At 42.4% G+C, this 14,643-nt stretch overlaps 1 protein-coding gene across 6 annotated transcripts in view; it reads right to left on the reverse strand.

Annotated features, from left to right (window-relative positions):
- The window catches only part of SPATS2L (spermatogenesis associated serine rich 2 like), a 191,534-nt gene that overhangs the window by 99,399 nt on the left and 77,492 nt on the right, over positions 1–14,643 (reverse strand). For 5 of the 6 annotated variants that reach the window (XM_070388528.1, XM_070388523.1, XM_070388536.1 and 2 more), the window contains one exon: positions 3,383–3,443. In XM_070388528.1, the coding sequence (XP_070244629.1) occupies positions 3,383–3,421 (39 nt within the window). In that variant the 5' untranslated portion in view covers positions 3,422–3,443. Of the gene's footprint in view, positions 1–3,382; positions 3,444–7,519; positions 7,541–14,643 lie in introns of those variants that run through there. The other variant, XM_070388546.1, reaches the window with a different exon arrangement.

Here is a 14,643-nt window from a genome sequence, read left to right on the forward strand (position 1 = left end):
AACACCATCTACTGCTAATCTTCATACATACATGTGACATTGGTCAGGACAAGCAGATGAATGTGGCGGTTAAGCCAATGCATGGAGCATTCGCACTGAACCTCTATGGTCTGTGAGATGATGGATCAGCCTCCTTCCACATTTTGGCTCGACACTACCTCTATTTTGAATAAGACACTCTATCTGCTGAGCCTACCATATTGGTCTGTCCACTGGCCATGTTTTGTAGGGAATCAATTATTATGACTGATTCTTTAAAGTGCTTTTCCTTCTCATAATCCAACTTTAAGAGCTGTTCAGCCCATCCATCAACAGACATTTGAAAGGGGCCAATATCTGGTCAGCACTGTGGTGGCAAACTCAGCTTCTCCAACTGGGAACACATTCTTGCCTGAGGGTATGACTGTGAGTCACGGAGAATATGAAGCCACAATATAAAAGGGCACAGACTTCTGCCACTGTTCACTCAGCGGTCAATAAGTGAACACAGTTCTGTATTAATATAATATAGGGAATATATTATGGAATACAATAGATAAAAAATTTGCACCCATTTTTAAGATAACACAGAAGATCCCAAAGAAATTCTATGTGGAAGTTGGTGTTGACCATGTCCCCAAGTAGGAGGTTTGTTCTTCTGTGCTCTCGGGTTATTCTGGTAGAAAACTCTGGGGAGCGGTAATGTAGAGGAAAGAGCAAGAGAAAGAACCAGAACCAGTGTAGAGGAAAGAGCACGAGGAAGAACCAGAACCAGTGTAAAGGAAAGAGCACGAGGAAGAACCAGAACCAGACAGAGCTGAGTTTAAATCCTTGCTCTTTCACATTCCTTGAAAGTCTGACTTTGACCAAATCACTTTATCTCAAGCCTTTGTATCTTCATCAAACAAGTAGTACTTGTTTATAGATCTTCATATTAAATAACTTTTCCTGGTGCTGGGAAAGATTGAAGGTAGGAGGAGAAGGGGACGACAGAGGATGAGATGATTGGATGGCATCACCGACTCAATGGATATGAGTTTGAGCAAGCTCTGGGGGATGGTGAAGGACAGGGAAGCCTGGTGTGCTGCTATCCATGGAGTCACAAAAAGTCAGACACGACTGAGCGACTGAACAACAACAAACCACAGCTGGCAAAGCTGGGGGAGCTTTGAAAAATATACCATATCAGGTCATGTTCCTGCTTAATTCCTTTCAGTGGCTACTTTTGCCCTTTGAATAAAACCCTACATGTTTCTATGTCAAGTTCTAAATTTTGGGGGGCACAGAACCCCTATGACAGTCTGGTAAAGCCTTGGGGGTCCTTCTCAGAATAATATTTAACTAAAGTACATAGGATTACAGAGTAAATCACTCATATTGAAATAACGTTGACATTAATAAAAAGTTCATGCTACAGTAATATATATGTGCTTCTCTGTCAACATCAAATAACACAATAGGGTGGCAAGTTCTGTAACTACAGTAATTCTACAGTGTGTGCTAAGTCGCTTCAGTTGTGGCTGACTCTTTGCAACCCTACAGACTATAGCCCACAAGGCTCCTCTGTCCATGGGATTCTCCAGGCAGGTATTCCTGGAGTGGGTTGCCATGCCCTTCTCCAGAGGATCTTCCTGACCCAAGGATGGAACCCTTGTCTCCTGTGGCTCCTGCACTGCAGGCAGGTTCTTTACTGCTGAGCCACTGGGGAAGCTCCAATTTTGCAATAGAGATGAACAAATAGCATTTTAAGATATCTGTAACAAATGTAATCTGATATGAAGATATTTGTGATTTCTAGTTGTGAAAGTCAGAGGTACTCCAGCTACTCCTGTGGGTTGTTTTTCTCCCTTGCCTATATTCATGATTGAAGGAAATTTTAAATTTCATTCAGATATGAATAAAGATGAAAATTCATCTTTTCTCATCCAGCTTTGTGGACCCCTGGCTTCCACTCATGGATGCTGTGGAGATTGAGGAACACACAGGTGAGAAGCCAGAATTCTACCAATACTGGTTCATGCCCTGCTCTCTGATCTCATCTCCCATCACCATTCCTCTGCCTACCGCACTGTGGTCAACCAGCCACTTGCCCACTTGCTCTTCAAACACTAGGAACTTTAGTCCTCCTCAGGCATCTGCTTTTGCTTTTCTACCTGGAACACTCTGCCCTTGGATCATTGCACCATGTTCCTTTCCTGTTTTCTTTATCTCAGCCTGCATCACCTCTTCTGAGAGAGCTGCCCTGACCAAGCCCACCTAAGTAGCCACCTACCTGTGCCACCCTGCTGTATTTTTCTCATCGTAACATCATTATCTGAAACGATCGCATTCATTTACTTGTTCTTGTGTTTACTCTCTGTTTCCCTGCCCTAAAAAGCAAGCTCCATGGGAGGAGGAACCTCATCTACACATTCAGTGCCACATTGCGGGCATCTAGAACAGTGTGGAGGTCGAAGTAGGCATCTGATACTTCTCAGCTAAATGGAGGCAAAATTACTAAGGATTCCAGCGGTGTTACTTCTCTCATTGTTCATTCAGTATTTGAGGTACTAGAAGGATACAAAGAGATGAAAGACAAACTCCTGCCTTCAAGCAGTTCACAGCCTAGTGGAGGTGGGAGGCAGCCAGCCATGTAGAAAGCTGGAGGGAGTTCCAGAGGAGGCTCCTCCACTCTGCTGTGCAACCATGGACAAACCTCTGGAAGGGCCTCATTTCCCCTAGGGCAGATGAGTGGTTTGGACAAACTGATCTCCATAATTTCCTGTGATCTACAGTTTATGATCGTTAAAGAGCTAACAGTGCAAGGAGCAGATTCGGCAGGTGAGGGGTTGTGACCCGAAGTGGAGGAAAGTCACAGAGGAGGACAAGATTTGGAAGGACTCTGATATCATCAGCCTCCATCAAATAGAGGAGGGGGGATTTTCAGACTCTTGAACTCTGTGTTGAAAGAAACTGTAAAGGCCACCCAGCATGACCATGAGGTAAGACTTTGGATAAACCTATGAGGCTGTTTTTGGAGATGTAACATAATACCCTTGCGTTTAGATGGAACCCAGCGTGGTGGGTAAGAGTATCAACTGTAGAATGGCACTGTAGCTATGTGAACTTAGGCAAAGCACTTACCTTCTCTGCGTCTCAATTCCCTCCTCTGTAAAATGAAAATAACTACATGCGGTTATAGTCAAGACTAAATGAGGAAATGAATGTAATAGGCGTACATGCTACTTATGATTGTGTGGAATGGTTTTCTCCGGTGTCAAACTTATTATGTATCCCTCACCACCCGCCACCCCCTCCCCCAAAACCATTTTCCTCTTGTTCCATTATAATTGAGTTTTTACTAGCTAGAGACTACATTATCCAGTTTGGAGTTTCTGCAAACCAATATATAATTATATCCTACCTTTTCCTTGACATTCACATGAGTATTGAGTTCGGCCATCTTGCTTCTAGTGGAATAAGCCCTACCAAGAAGGAAAAAAAAAAGATTAACTTTTAAAATTGATTTCTCAATGTGTTATTTTTACGCTCTCTTCCAATATAGTAAACAATTTCATTTCGCCATAATCATAAATACCAATTTAGAATATAAAAAATCTTTCAAGCTAAGCACTTGTCTTAGATATGGTCTAAAAGCATGTTACAATAATTCCAGATGACAACCTGAAATCTTTTATTCATACTGTACTGACACAGAGAATGACAAAATCAGATGGGTATGCACCTAATCTGTGTTCCTTATTATGTAAAAGAATGGTGGTCAAAAAACTGTGAGAGGAGGAAAAGTGTACCTATTTTAACTAAGCACTGTCGTCATAATCTCTACTGCTTCGGTGTTTCTCAATCTCAACATAGCAAACACTGACTGAGTCTTTCCTGCATGTATGTAACTATACCAAAACGCTCCAGGAAGAAACAGGAGAAATGGTTTCAGGTTAAAACGTAAAAAACACATAGCAGTTTTAAAACTTGCATTTTCACTTATCAGTATAGAAATATCCCTCTCAATCTATACATATATACCTTTATCATATTTTAATGACTATAAATTCATGATCTCTAGTCTCAGAGGCACTCTTAAAACTGCCCATAATCATTGTTTCCTAAAGTTCTTTAGGTTTTAAGCCTTTGGTATCCAATCTTCTTTGAGAAGTGGCCCACTATGAGAAGATCTTTATTCTTAATATCTAGCTGTGGCATTACCTTCTCATCTGGTCTAAATCTTTTGCTATTATTAAAGTAGATAGACTGTAAGTCTTCTATAGTTTCAATCTCTTTCTGAAATTGAGCACAAATGACTTACAATGGACAAACAGATTGGTGCAGAAATTAGCAGCTAGATAGGCCAAGATATCAATATACTATCCATTTGCATGTTTTGTCAACCCAGATTTACTTTCTATTTGCTTTTTGTCAATCAAGAACCACTGAAGCTCTTTCTTATATTCTTTGACTTTTGCTACAAAGAGTATATCTAGGAGACTTCCCTAATGATCCAGTGGTTAAGACTCCATGCTTCCAATGTGGCCACAGGTTCAATCCTTGATTGGGGAACTAAGATCACACCAAGACAAATAAGTAAGTGAAACAAAATAGCTTACCTCCAAGCTAGAAAAACCAAGAGTGTATCTAGATTTGATACATTTCAAGGTTTAACTTGCAAAAATTCTGATTTCTCCCCAGCATTTTCTTTTAAGCTTAGGTCTTAAATAAAGCATAAATTCAGATCCATTACCTTCTATTGAGCTTGGCAATATGTAACCTTATCACCATTCAAATAAGAATCCATATACTACTATCTATTATTAAATATTAATGTTAGAAACAGTAAAATTTTATTTTTACAAGCTTCCAAATGATACTGCCACTAACACATGAATTTGGGCACTGTGGTGGGGGAGACCCTGCACACTCAATCACCAGAGAGACAGCTCCTTTCCATATACTCTGCAAAGAGTGCCCATCCCACTGGATACACCTCCCATTTCACTAACTCTTCCAAATGGTAAATCCTGTATCCTCTGCCTTGGCATAAGGGAGAAAGTAAATAATGCTAGCTGGCAAATAATGTCTGAATTTCATTCTCATGTACTTTTGCCCCTGAGAGTTACTAGTAAAAGACAATAGGATTATTTTCTGATTATCCATAACAGTGAATAGAGATGGTATGTGAAGTATAAGGACAAATATCAGGCGTTTTTTTTTTTTTTTAACAAGCCATAGATGTGAAACCTTTGATGAGTTACCACAGTGCCTGCAAGATGGTCAATAAGCATGATATCTGAAGACATATGAATGGTTGATTTTCTTATTCAAATGGAGGTTCTGGCATTATGCAAACATACACGGCTTACACATGGATTTTTCTGCATGTGATAGTATATGTATGTGTGAGAGAGAACGAGGATGGGGGAGGTAGTGAAAGAGACCCAGGCTGCAACAATGCAGTAAGGAAGGCTCAAAGGATACAGGAGGACTTGGGGCTGTTTGTCAGGATGGATCTGAGGCACAATTCCTCTCATTAGACTAGATTAGCTAAGTCTTCCAGACACTTCTACTCCTGCCATTAAAGAGGTGTGAAATCTGATAGAAAAGGTTTTTGTTTTTGTTTTGCTTTGATGTCTAAGATTTGAGTGTGCAGCATTTTCTAAAGCCGGAGTGTTGTAATCTACAGAAGAATCAGGGAGGAATTCCATGGAGCACAGAAAATTTCTGAGATCTGAGTAACTGGCAGTATGGAATGGTGAGCTAGATTCACAGAAATACACAATTTCCTTGGCAATTCCCTTTCTCATTGACCTCAGCGTCTAAGTCAAGGAAGACTCTTCTTTGGTTGTGATGCCAGTAAGATTAATTACAATATTATTTTGCGGTGGGGAGGAAAATGCTGGCTGTGAGGGTAGAATCGGGCTATTACAGGTTCCTCAGATGGGAAAATAAGATAAAAATAATTTCTAGGGAGCTGTTCTTTGTCTATTTTACGCTCTTTTTTTCTTTTTCCCCCTGCATGAAGGGCTGCCTCTACAGGCAATCCCTTCCAGCTGGACTCTAATGGCCTCTGCATGCCAAGGCTCTCCACTGGTTGGTGTGTAACAGAGAGACTGAAAAATCAGCTACAGCTCCACTTATGGAAACTAGAGGAAAGATTTCAATATAAATAGAAAGTAAATCTGGTTTGCCTTAAAGAATTAAGAGTTTAAGTGGTTAGAATTAAGAGTTTAGATAGTTAAATTGGGTTTCATTAATAAAGATGACAACGAGGACAAGGCTGATCTTCATTGTCAAAGGTCCTTGCTGAGTGTCCACACCTGGGCTTGGCAATAGCCTGCCCAGAATACTCTGAAGCACGCCTCGCCCTGGCACAGCATCATGTGTTCACTGCCTTTCCTCTGACCCCCTCGCTCCTCTGAAAATGAAATTGTGCTATGCCCCTGTTTTCTGGGATTCTGTTCTCTGTTATGAACTGTATCTGGACAGTCAGATCCCCTGAATATGACTTGTTTAATTTGAATAGTTAAGGAACTTTTCCTCTAAGAAACCATATCTTGGCACCTCCTCCTAAATGACAGGTCCAGAGTTCAGCAACTTGAAACTCCATCCCTCAAAGCTGCAGATCCTTTGGGTTAACCTGAGAAGCCATGGATGCTGTGAGTGAGAGACAGAAGTCTGGGGCCAACAGATCTCCTATTTCCTCCCCTCTCGCCACACTTGGTCACCACCCTTGATGGTCTATCAGTAACATAGCTTGATCTCAGAGTTTTAAATCCAAAAGAAAGGTACCGTGATCCCACACTCTGACTTCTTGGGAAAGAACCTGGTTTCTAATCCAGTTATCACTTAAAATTGCTCTTAGAACACAGCAATGACTGAGGCCTAACTATTCAAATCCACAAACACAGAAACACAAGTCCTGATCCTGGAACAACATTTCAACAGCTTAGGAATGTTTGAAATTTTTTTTCCTGTAATTTTATACTTTGGCTTTCAATTTTACATATAGCCCAGAGAAAAATAGAGATCAAGGAAACTGTTGAAATTTTATTTATGAAACCTCAGATTAATCTCTTACCTCAGTCTAGATGCATGTTCCATAGTCAAAAACTTATTAGGAGAGATATCAGTCCCAAAGGAAAGAATTTCACTGTTTATCACCAATATATCATCTGTATACTTCTCCAGTGTAAAATTAATAATGCACAACTACAGTTACCACCAATCACTTCATGTACAAAGTTATATCAAACTGAACTTACTTATGCGAAAATCTTACTTAATATGCATTAATGCTAGTCAGAAAATCTACTAGTTTGTAAAAAAGAGAAATATTCTTTATGAAAAATAAACCTGAAGAGTATAAATTCTGGAACATATGTTTGTTTCATCATTTCTAATTAATATAATTCAGAGAAGGTTAATACATACAACAACCTGAACAATTGAAAAAGATATTACATATATATTAATATATCTCATGCAATCATATAAATTATAAAAAGTTAAGAGTGTAAAAGAAGGTGTTAGTTGCTCAGGCATGTCTTACTCTTTGTGACTGCATGGACCATAGCCCACCAGGCTCTTCTGTCCATGGAATTCTCCAGACAAGAATACTGGAGTGAGTAGCCAATTCTCCTTTCCAGGGTATCTCCTGACTCTGATCAAACCAGGGTCTTCTGCCTTGTAGGTGGATTCTTTACCATCTGAGCCACCAGGGAAGCCCAATCTCTGTTTTCGCTTGTTTCACTGCGTAGGCAGTAATAAAAGTTTCACTTTTGTTTCTCTGAAACCTATTACTACTCTTAGACTGACTTTCCTGTTCTCAGGTATCCTATTACTTTTCTGGAATGGAATTTAGAGGCAGAGGAAATACATAAGAAAAAAAAAACTTAAATAATCATTTTAACAATTTTTTCAAGGTCATTTATGCAAAGTCCTCCCATGATTTATAAAAACCTAATAGAGAATGTCAGTTGGTATGGGAGGGTGGAGGTCAGAAAAAAGAAACTTACTCATGTCATTTACTTGCAAAGCCAGATTTGAATGCGGGCTGGTCTGAACTGGAATGTCCTGTAAAATACTTCCTGGATTTCAAAGGCATGCTAAAGAAAAGGAATGTAAGCTGTCTCAATACTAATTTATGTCAATCGTGTGTTGAAATGATAATATTGGATGTGTTGAGTTAAATAAAACATTATTAAAATTTAACTTCACCCATTTCTTTTCACTTTTTTTACTGTGACTACTAGGAAAATTTACACGGCCTATGTGGCTTACATCTGCTAGAAGCTGGTGTCCTGGAGCAGTGGTTCTTTGAGTGGGCTTCCCAGAGGAACAGCATCTGAGAACTTGTTAGAAATGTAAATTCTCAGCCCATTTCCAGAAGGACTGGATCAGAAGCTTTGGGAGTGGGTACAGTGGTCAGTGCTCCAACCAGCCCTCCAGGGCATTCAGACCCACAGAGACTAAACTGTGAGATCTGCCGCCTGGGAATATTAAGAATGGGCCTCTTCTTTGATCCCAGCCACTACACACAACAGACTCTCCAGAAGCCTAGACAGATAAACAGGGTGTGGGGGCTTAGGGGTGGTTTCCTACCAATTACCTTGTTAGGGAATGGTCATTTCACCAACATACTAATTATAATAATAGCAATAAATATGGAGCACTAATATTGTGCCAGGCACTCTCCTTAGTGCTTGACATGAATTTATCCATTTAACCCTTATACCCCTATAAAGTAGAAACTGATTATCCCCATTTCATACACATGAAGGCTGAGCAACAGAGGTTCAGTGACTAACCCCGGGTGCATGGTAAGTGACAGGGCCAGGACTCAAGACACAGGCATTGTGACTCTGGGGCCCAGAGCCACTGTGCTGGAAACACTTTAAAACCGTCACAAACAAGTCACGGAGCGTATATGAACTGCAGGAAGAACTCTGCGAGGAGAATAAAACCAGTCCCAGTCACTGCCTTCTCCAGTGAGGCAGGGATGTGATGTATGCCTTGTATTATACATTCACAGGGCACACAGACTGCAGAGCGAACCACGAAACTCGCACGGGAATGGGCAGGAATGTACCTATTATAAAGAGATGGCTGTTTTCCTTCAGCTTCTGCCTCTGATGAGAGTGTTAGAAGCTGCATTTAGTGGGCCGTTGGCCAACAAGCTGCTTCCTGGTTCTATGATGCTGCCCAGAGGCGCCACGACATTCCAGGGTCTAATGTTTAACTACTACATCTTTCTAAATTAAAGTGTCTCTGTAGCCAACTTTTGTACAGCCTTGACAGTGTTGGGATCACATAGATCTTGAGACGTCATCTTGTGGCTGCCTCAGAGAGGAAGAATCGGGGCTGATCTTGTGGTGCTAAATGCTAGGTCATTTCAGTCGTGTCTGACTCTGTTGTGACCCTGTGGACCGTAGCCTACCAGGCTCCTCTGTCCATGAGAGTCTCCAGGCAAGAATACTGCAGTGGGTTGCCATGCCCTCCTCCAGGGGATCTTTCCCAACCAGGGATTGAACAGGAGTATCATGTCTCCAGCATTAGCAGGAGGGTTCTTTTATCACTAGCGCCACCTTTCAAGCCCTGATCTTGTGGGGAGGAAATCAATTATATGACGTGACTGGAAAAGTAGCAGAAAGCCTCTCAGTCAAAACAGAGCACCCCATGATCTACCAGAGTGTCAAAGCCTAAGCTGGGAAAATCTCTTAAGAGATAGCTACACTCTTACTTAGCTTATGGCATGCTATCATCATCTCCTGGAGAAAGAGTGACTTCATACGTTAGTTTATTTCATTCTCTACTGCCATCATTTGGCCCTTCGCAGAGAGTGGTGCTCTGAGAGAATGGGAGACAGGACAGGTAAGAGAGAATGGGAGACAGGACAGGTGAGTTTTGATAGAGATCTAGGGAGAGGCTGCAAATTTATCTATGGGGCCACCATTCGTCCTGGTGGAACATCTGAGCAGAGGTTCTAGGTTGTCAGAGTATAGCATGAGGGCCTCAGGTCTCCAGCTGCAGAAAAAGAGGATGGAGTTCTAGGAAAGGAAAAGTAATTTCCCTCTTACCCTTTGAGTTCTTAGTTGGGACCCCCATAATAAAAGACAGATTAATATGAGAAAAACAAACACATGCTTATTAACATGTATATCTCATGGTATCACTCAGTTGTATTTGACTCTTTGCAACCCCATGACTGTAGCCTGCCAGGTTCCTCTGTCCATGGGATTTTCCAGGCAGGAATAATGGAGTGGGTAGCCATTCCCTTCCCCAGGGATCGAACCCACGTCCCTTGCATTGCAGGCAGACTCTTTACCATCTGAGCCACAAGGGAAACCCGTATCTCATGGACACATGGAAGATGGTCAGGAGAAAGTGAAGAATTCTCCCCAAGGTAGCCTAGAATTCAGGATAAATACCATCTTAACAGGGAAAGCAGAGGGGGTACAAGCCTCTGAGGGGACAGTGAATGATTTTTAGGAAAGACAAACAAGTCCTTAAAAGGGCAGATGGAAGCTATGATAGCTTGTGACAAAGTCTGCTGAGTGTGGTGTCAATTCTAGTCTCTTCTGTGAGGAGAGTCAACTTGCCCCCTGCGAGTTTCACCAACCAGGGAGGGAATTTATGGCAACTGAGTTCTTCTTGGACGATCTGTCTTTAAGCAGAAAAGCGGAATTCAAAGAAAGCCTCTTCCTGTATTTGCTGTTTTTCAGTGCCCATAGCTCACCAAATACACCAAAGCAGCATATTTGGGGGTACCATGCTCTGAACTCCCCAGGCATGTTTTGGGATGGCATCTTCTCCAACCTTCAGAGCATGGGACCTCTGTGGCCCTTTGCAGCTCACAGGTACTCAAGTCTGTAACGGCCCTTGGGGTGATAGGAGCAGTGAGCAGCCAGAGCAGCTGAAAGCTGAAAATTTACCTTAAAAAAAAAAAAAAAAGACATGGGTGCTATCTCCCATATATTTGGCTATTTCTCTGTAAAGATTATCTTTAAACTGGCCAAGGACTAACTGTCCAGTCACCTAAGCACAGTCAAGGGGACTGACATGCTAGCTCAAGAGGGAAACAGTGCTCCCTCTATGAAACTGGAACCTTGTCTAAATGTAACAACATATAGGTTTTCCATTGCTCAACTTTTCCATTGTTTAATCTCTCTTCCGTTTTGTGCTCTCTTTCCCTTCACTCCCACCTTTACTGTTCCTTATCTGGTCTTGTAATTACTGAGGTCTCTCATATTCCAAGTACTTCAGCTCTTTCTTCTGTGGTTTAATTCCCACAGTTTAATAAAGGTTCTTGTGCGGTGCCTTGCTCCTTGGAGGAAAGTTGCTTTAATTATTAGGAATGAGGACACATAAACAATGAAACAGGGAACGGTGGCTGAAATACGACTTTCATATGAAGACTCCTAACCTAGACTTTTTTTGTTTAATTTGGAGGGGGAAAAAAAGATCTCAAGGTTGCATTTTTATTCAAAGACACTTCAGTGGACTAAACCCACTGTTAGAACAGCTTCACGGAAAAGCATTTTAGGGGCAAATGTCAGGGGAAAAAAAATTCACATTTAAAAGCCCAGTCTCTGCCTCTTTTGAAAAGCAGAGTTAGCCTTTGGTTTAGAAATGTCACTGCCTACTAAGTTCTTTGTAGGGGGAAGAAAGAAAATTGAATGTTTTCTTTAAACAGGTCATTAACAGTCAATACTTATTTGAAAAATCCTGCTTCCAGAGGCAGATAAAAGCTTCCAATCACTTAGGATATCACTTGAGCATATCCAGGGCAAGATGGGCTGATGCAAGTTTCAGACCTTTCTGAGAGAATGTCTTGACTCAACAGCCCTGGGTGCTTGTAGAGGAGGCAGAGTCATCTGGATTGTACGCCCTTGTACACACTGCACACACAGAGTGGTCTGGGAGAGCACAAAGCAGACTTGATGGCGAGCCCAGCTTTGCATTTTCCATTTTAGTACCGGCAAATGCGTATGAATGAAGATTAACCATTTTTGCATAAAGTGCCAAACCACCTCCTCACTCACTGCAGCAGAATGCAAATAGGAGCAAAAGAGCAAAGGACAGCTAAAATAAACGCGTAGATCTCAGGCCCCTGAGAACACAGGGGGAGGGTGCATGGCAAGCTCTATTAGCATTCATCTGTGGCCTGATTTTTCTATTTAATTTGAAATTATTTCATTGCATAGGTCTCTGACAGCTCGAGAATATAAATAAATGCCTTTTTCTAAAAGTGACCCAATGCTGGCTCCTGGAAGACTCTGCTTCTGATTGCTGGGCTTTCAAGCAAACATGTGTTTCCATAGAGATGTGGGTGAGCGGGGCCCAGTGCAAGTACCCACTTGTATCAGCAATTCAATTATGCTCCGTTCTTTCAAGATGCAATGATGTCAGCTCAAGTCTTTACAACAGGCCCATCCTCAGAGATGCCTTGGGAAAGGTGAAGTGGCTGGCGTTTTGAGGTTCGGAAGAATAAATCCATTCTCTCCAAGCATGCTATAATAAGCTGTCTGCCCACAGATCACACCGCCTTGCCCACCACCCCTCTGCTGCCCACGGAACAAATCCCAAACCCCAGAAGCTTTCAGACAAAAGATCAAGCACAGTTCTCCTCACACCCCTGAGCACCAAAGCACCTCACACCAACTCCCCAAATGTTGAAAAGGAAATAACAAGCCTTCTCTTTTTTTTCCCTTTCCCCCAGCTCTTTACCCAGCTATGGCAATTCCTACACAAAGTTTTTTCTTAATATCTGACAAACATTTACTAAACACTTACATGCTGGGCTCTACAGAGAATGCTGGCAATGGTCACAAAATAACACTTATGGAACTCTTCCTGTAAACCCCAGGTGGCTCAGACTGTAAGGAATCCAGGTTTGATCCCTGGGTCAGGAAGATTCCCTGGAGAAAGGAATGGCTACCCACTCCAGTATTCTTGCCTGGAGAATTCCATGGATAGAGTAGCCTGGTGGGTTACAGAGTTGGACACGATGTAGCAACTAACACACCCACATACTCTCCTGTATACACAAGTATGAACTTGGGCACTTACCAAGTATGAACTCATTTAATTCTCATAAAGACCCTGTGGAGTATGTTAACCTTCATTTTATAGAGAAAGAAATGTGAGCACACAATGGTGAGCTCCTTAAGTCACACTGCAGGCAAGTGCCTGAGCTGGGATCTGAACTCGGACCTCCTGACTCCAGGAGTTCAGTTCAGTTCATTTCAGTTGCCCAGTCATGTCCGACACAGCAACCCCATGAACCGCAGCACTGCAGGCCTCCCTGTCCATTGCCAACTGCCAGAGTCTACCCAAACCCATGTCCATTGAGTCGGTGATGACATCCAACCATCTCATCCTCTGTCGTCCCCTTCTCCTCCTGCCCTCAATCTTTCCCAGCATCAGAGTCTTTTCAAATGAGTCACCTCTTCTCATCAGGTGGCCAAAGTATTGGAGTTTCAGCTTCAACATCAGTCCTTCCAATGAACACCCAGGACTGATCTGTTTTAGGATGGACTGGTTGGATCTCCTTGCAGTCCAAGGGACTCTCGAGAGTCTTATCCAACACCACAGTTCAAAAGCATCCATTCTTCGGCACTCAGCTTTCTTTATAGTCCAACTCTCACATCCATATATGACCACTAGAAGAACCATAGCCTTGACTAGATGGACTATTGTGGACAAAGTAATGTCTCTGCTTTTTAATATGCTGTCTAGGTTGGTCATAACTTTCCTTCCAAGGAGCAAGCGTCTTTTAATTTCATGGCTGCAATCACCATCTGCAGTGATTCTGGAGCCCTAAAAAAATACCTGCCCCCAAAGGAGCTTAAACCATGTGACAGAGATAGATATACAAGCAAAAATACAGAAAAGAGGAGGTGGGGGAGGAAAGCAGCATGTGGACTCAGGAAATTAGACCTGGAATTGAACTGGCTTAAGGTTTGGGGCAGAGCACCACTGGGGTTGCGATCAACCCAGCTAGCCAGTCTCATCAGAGGGTTAGGGGCAGACTTGCAGAGGGGGTGGGCTGGAAGTCGGCTTGTTTTTACAGCAAATCTTGAAGGGAAACACTGATACCCATCTCCAAAGAAAACACGCACTGCGGTTCTGCATTATAGCTCTGGCCTGGCAAAGAAAAGTACTAACAAAACCTGGCAAACAAAGCTCTACCTTCACCGCCAGTTCAGGGAAGTGGTCTCATTTGTCACGGAATAAACATCTGGTAAAGAAAGCCACCATCTCTCCAGAGCGTATTCTGGTTTCAAAAACCTTTCTTCTAAGGAACTCACAATATTCCTGCTTCATTAAGTCAGCACCCTCCCAGTAAACACTGAATGGTTTTCTCAAAGTAGTGGAGAAAGTCAGGTCCCATCTTCTTCCTTGAAACGTTTGCCCCTGGCACCGACTGAATCAAAACAGGCTATGATGGCATCTGCTGGGAGAGAAATGCTAGGGAACTGAGGCAGAAGAGAACTAGAGGCAGCCGGACCCTCTCATGCCTCCTTCCCCAACCCGGTACCATTGCTCCTAAGCCTTTCTCACAAAATCCACCTCAACTCACTTGGTAAGGCGTCCAAATCAGGGCTTCCCATGCCCGGCTTGGCTGCCTTTCTCAACAGACAGATAAGCCTTTCCCCTGAACTGACCACCTTT

This window comes from Bos mutus, chromosome 2 (assembly GCF_027580195.1).
Source record: "Bos mutus isolate GX-2022 chromosome 2, NWIPB_WYAK_1.1, whole genome shotgun sequence".
Taxonomy (NCBI): domain Eukaryota; kingdom Metazoa; phylum Chordata; class Mammalia; order Artiodactyla; family Bovidae; genus Bos; species Bos mutus.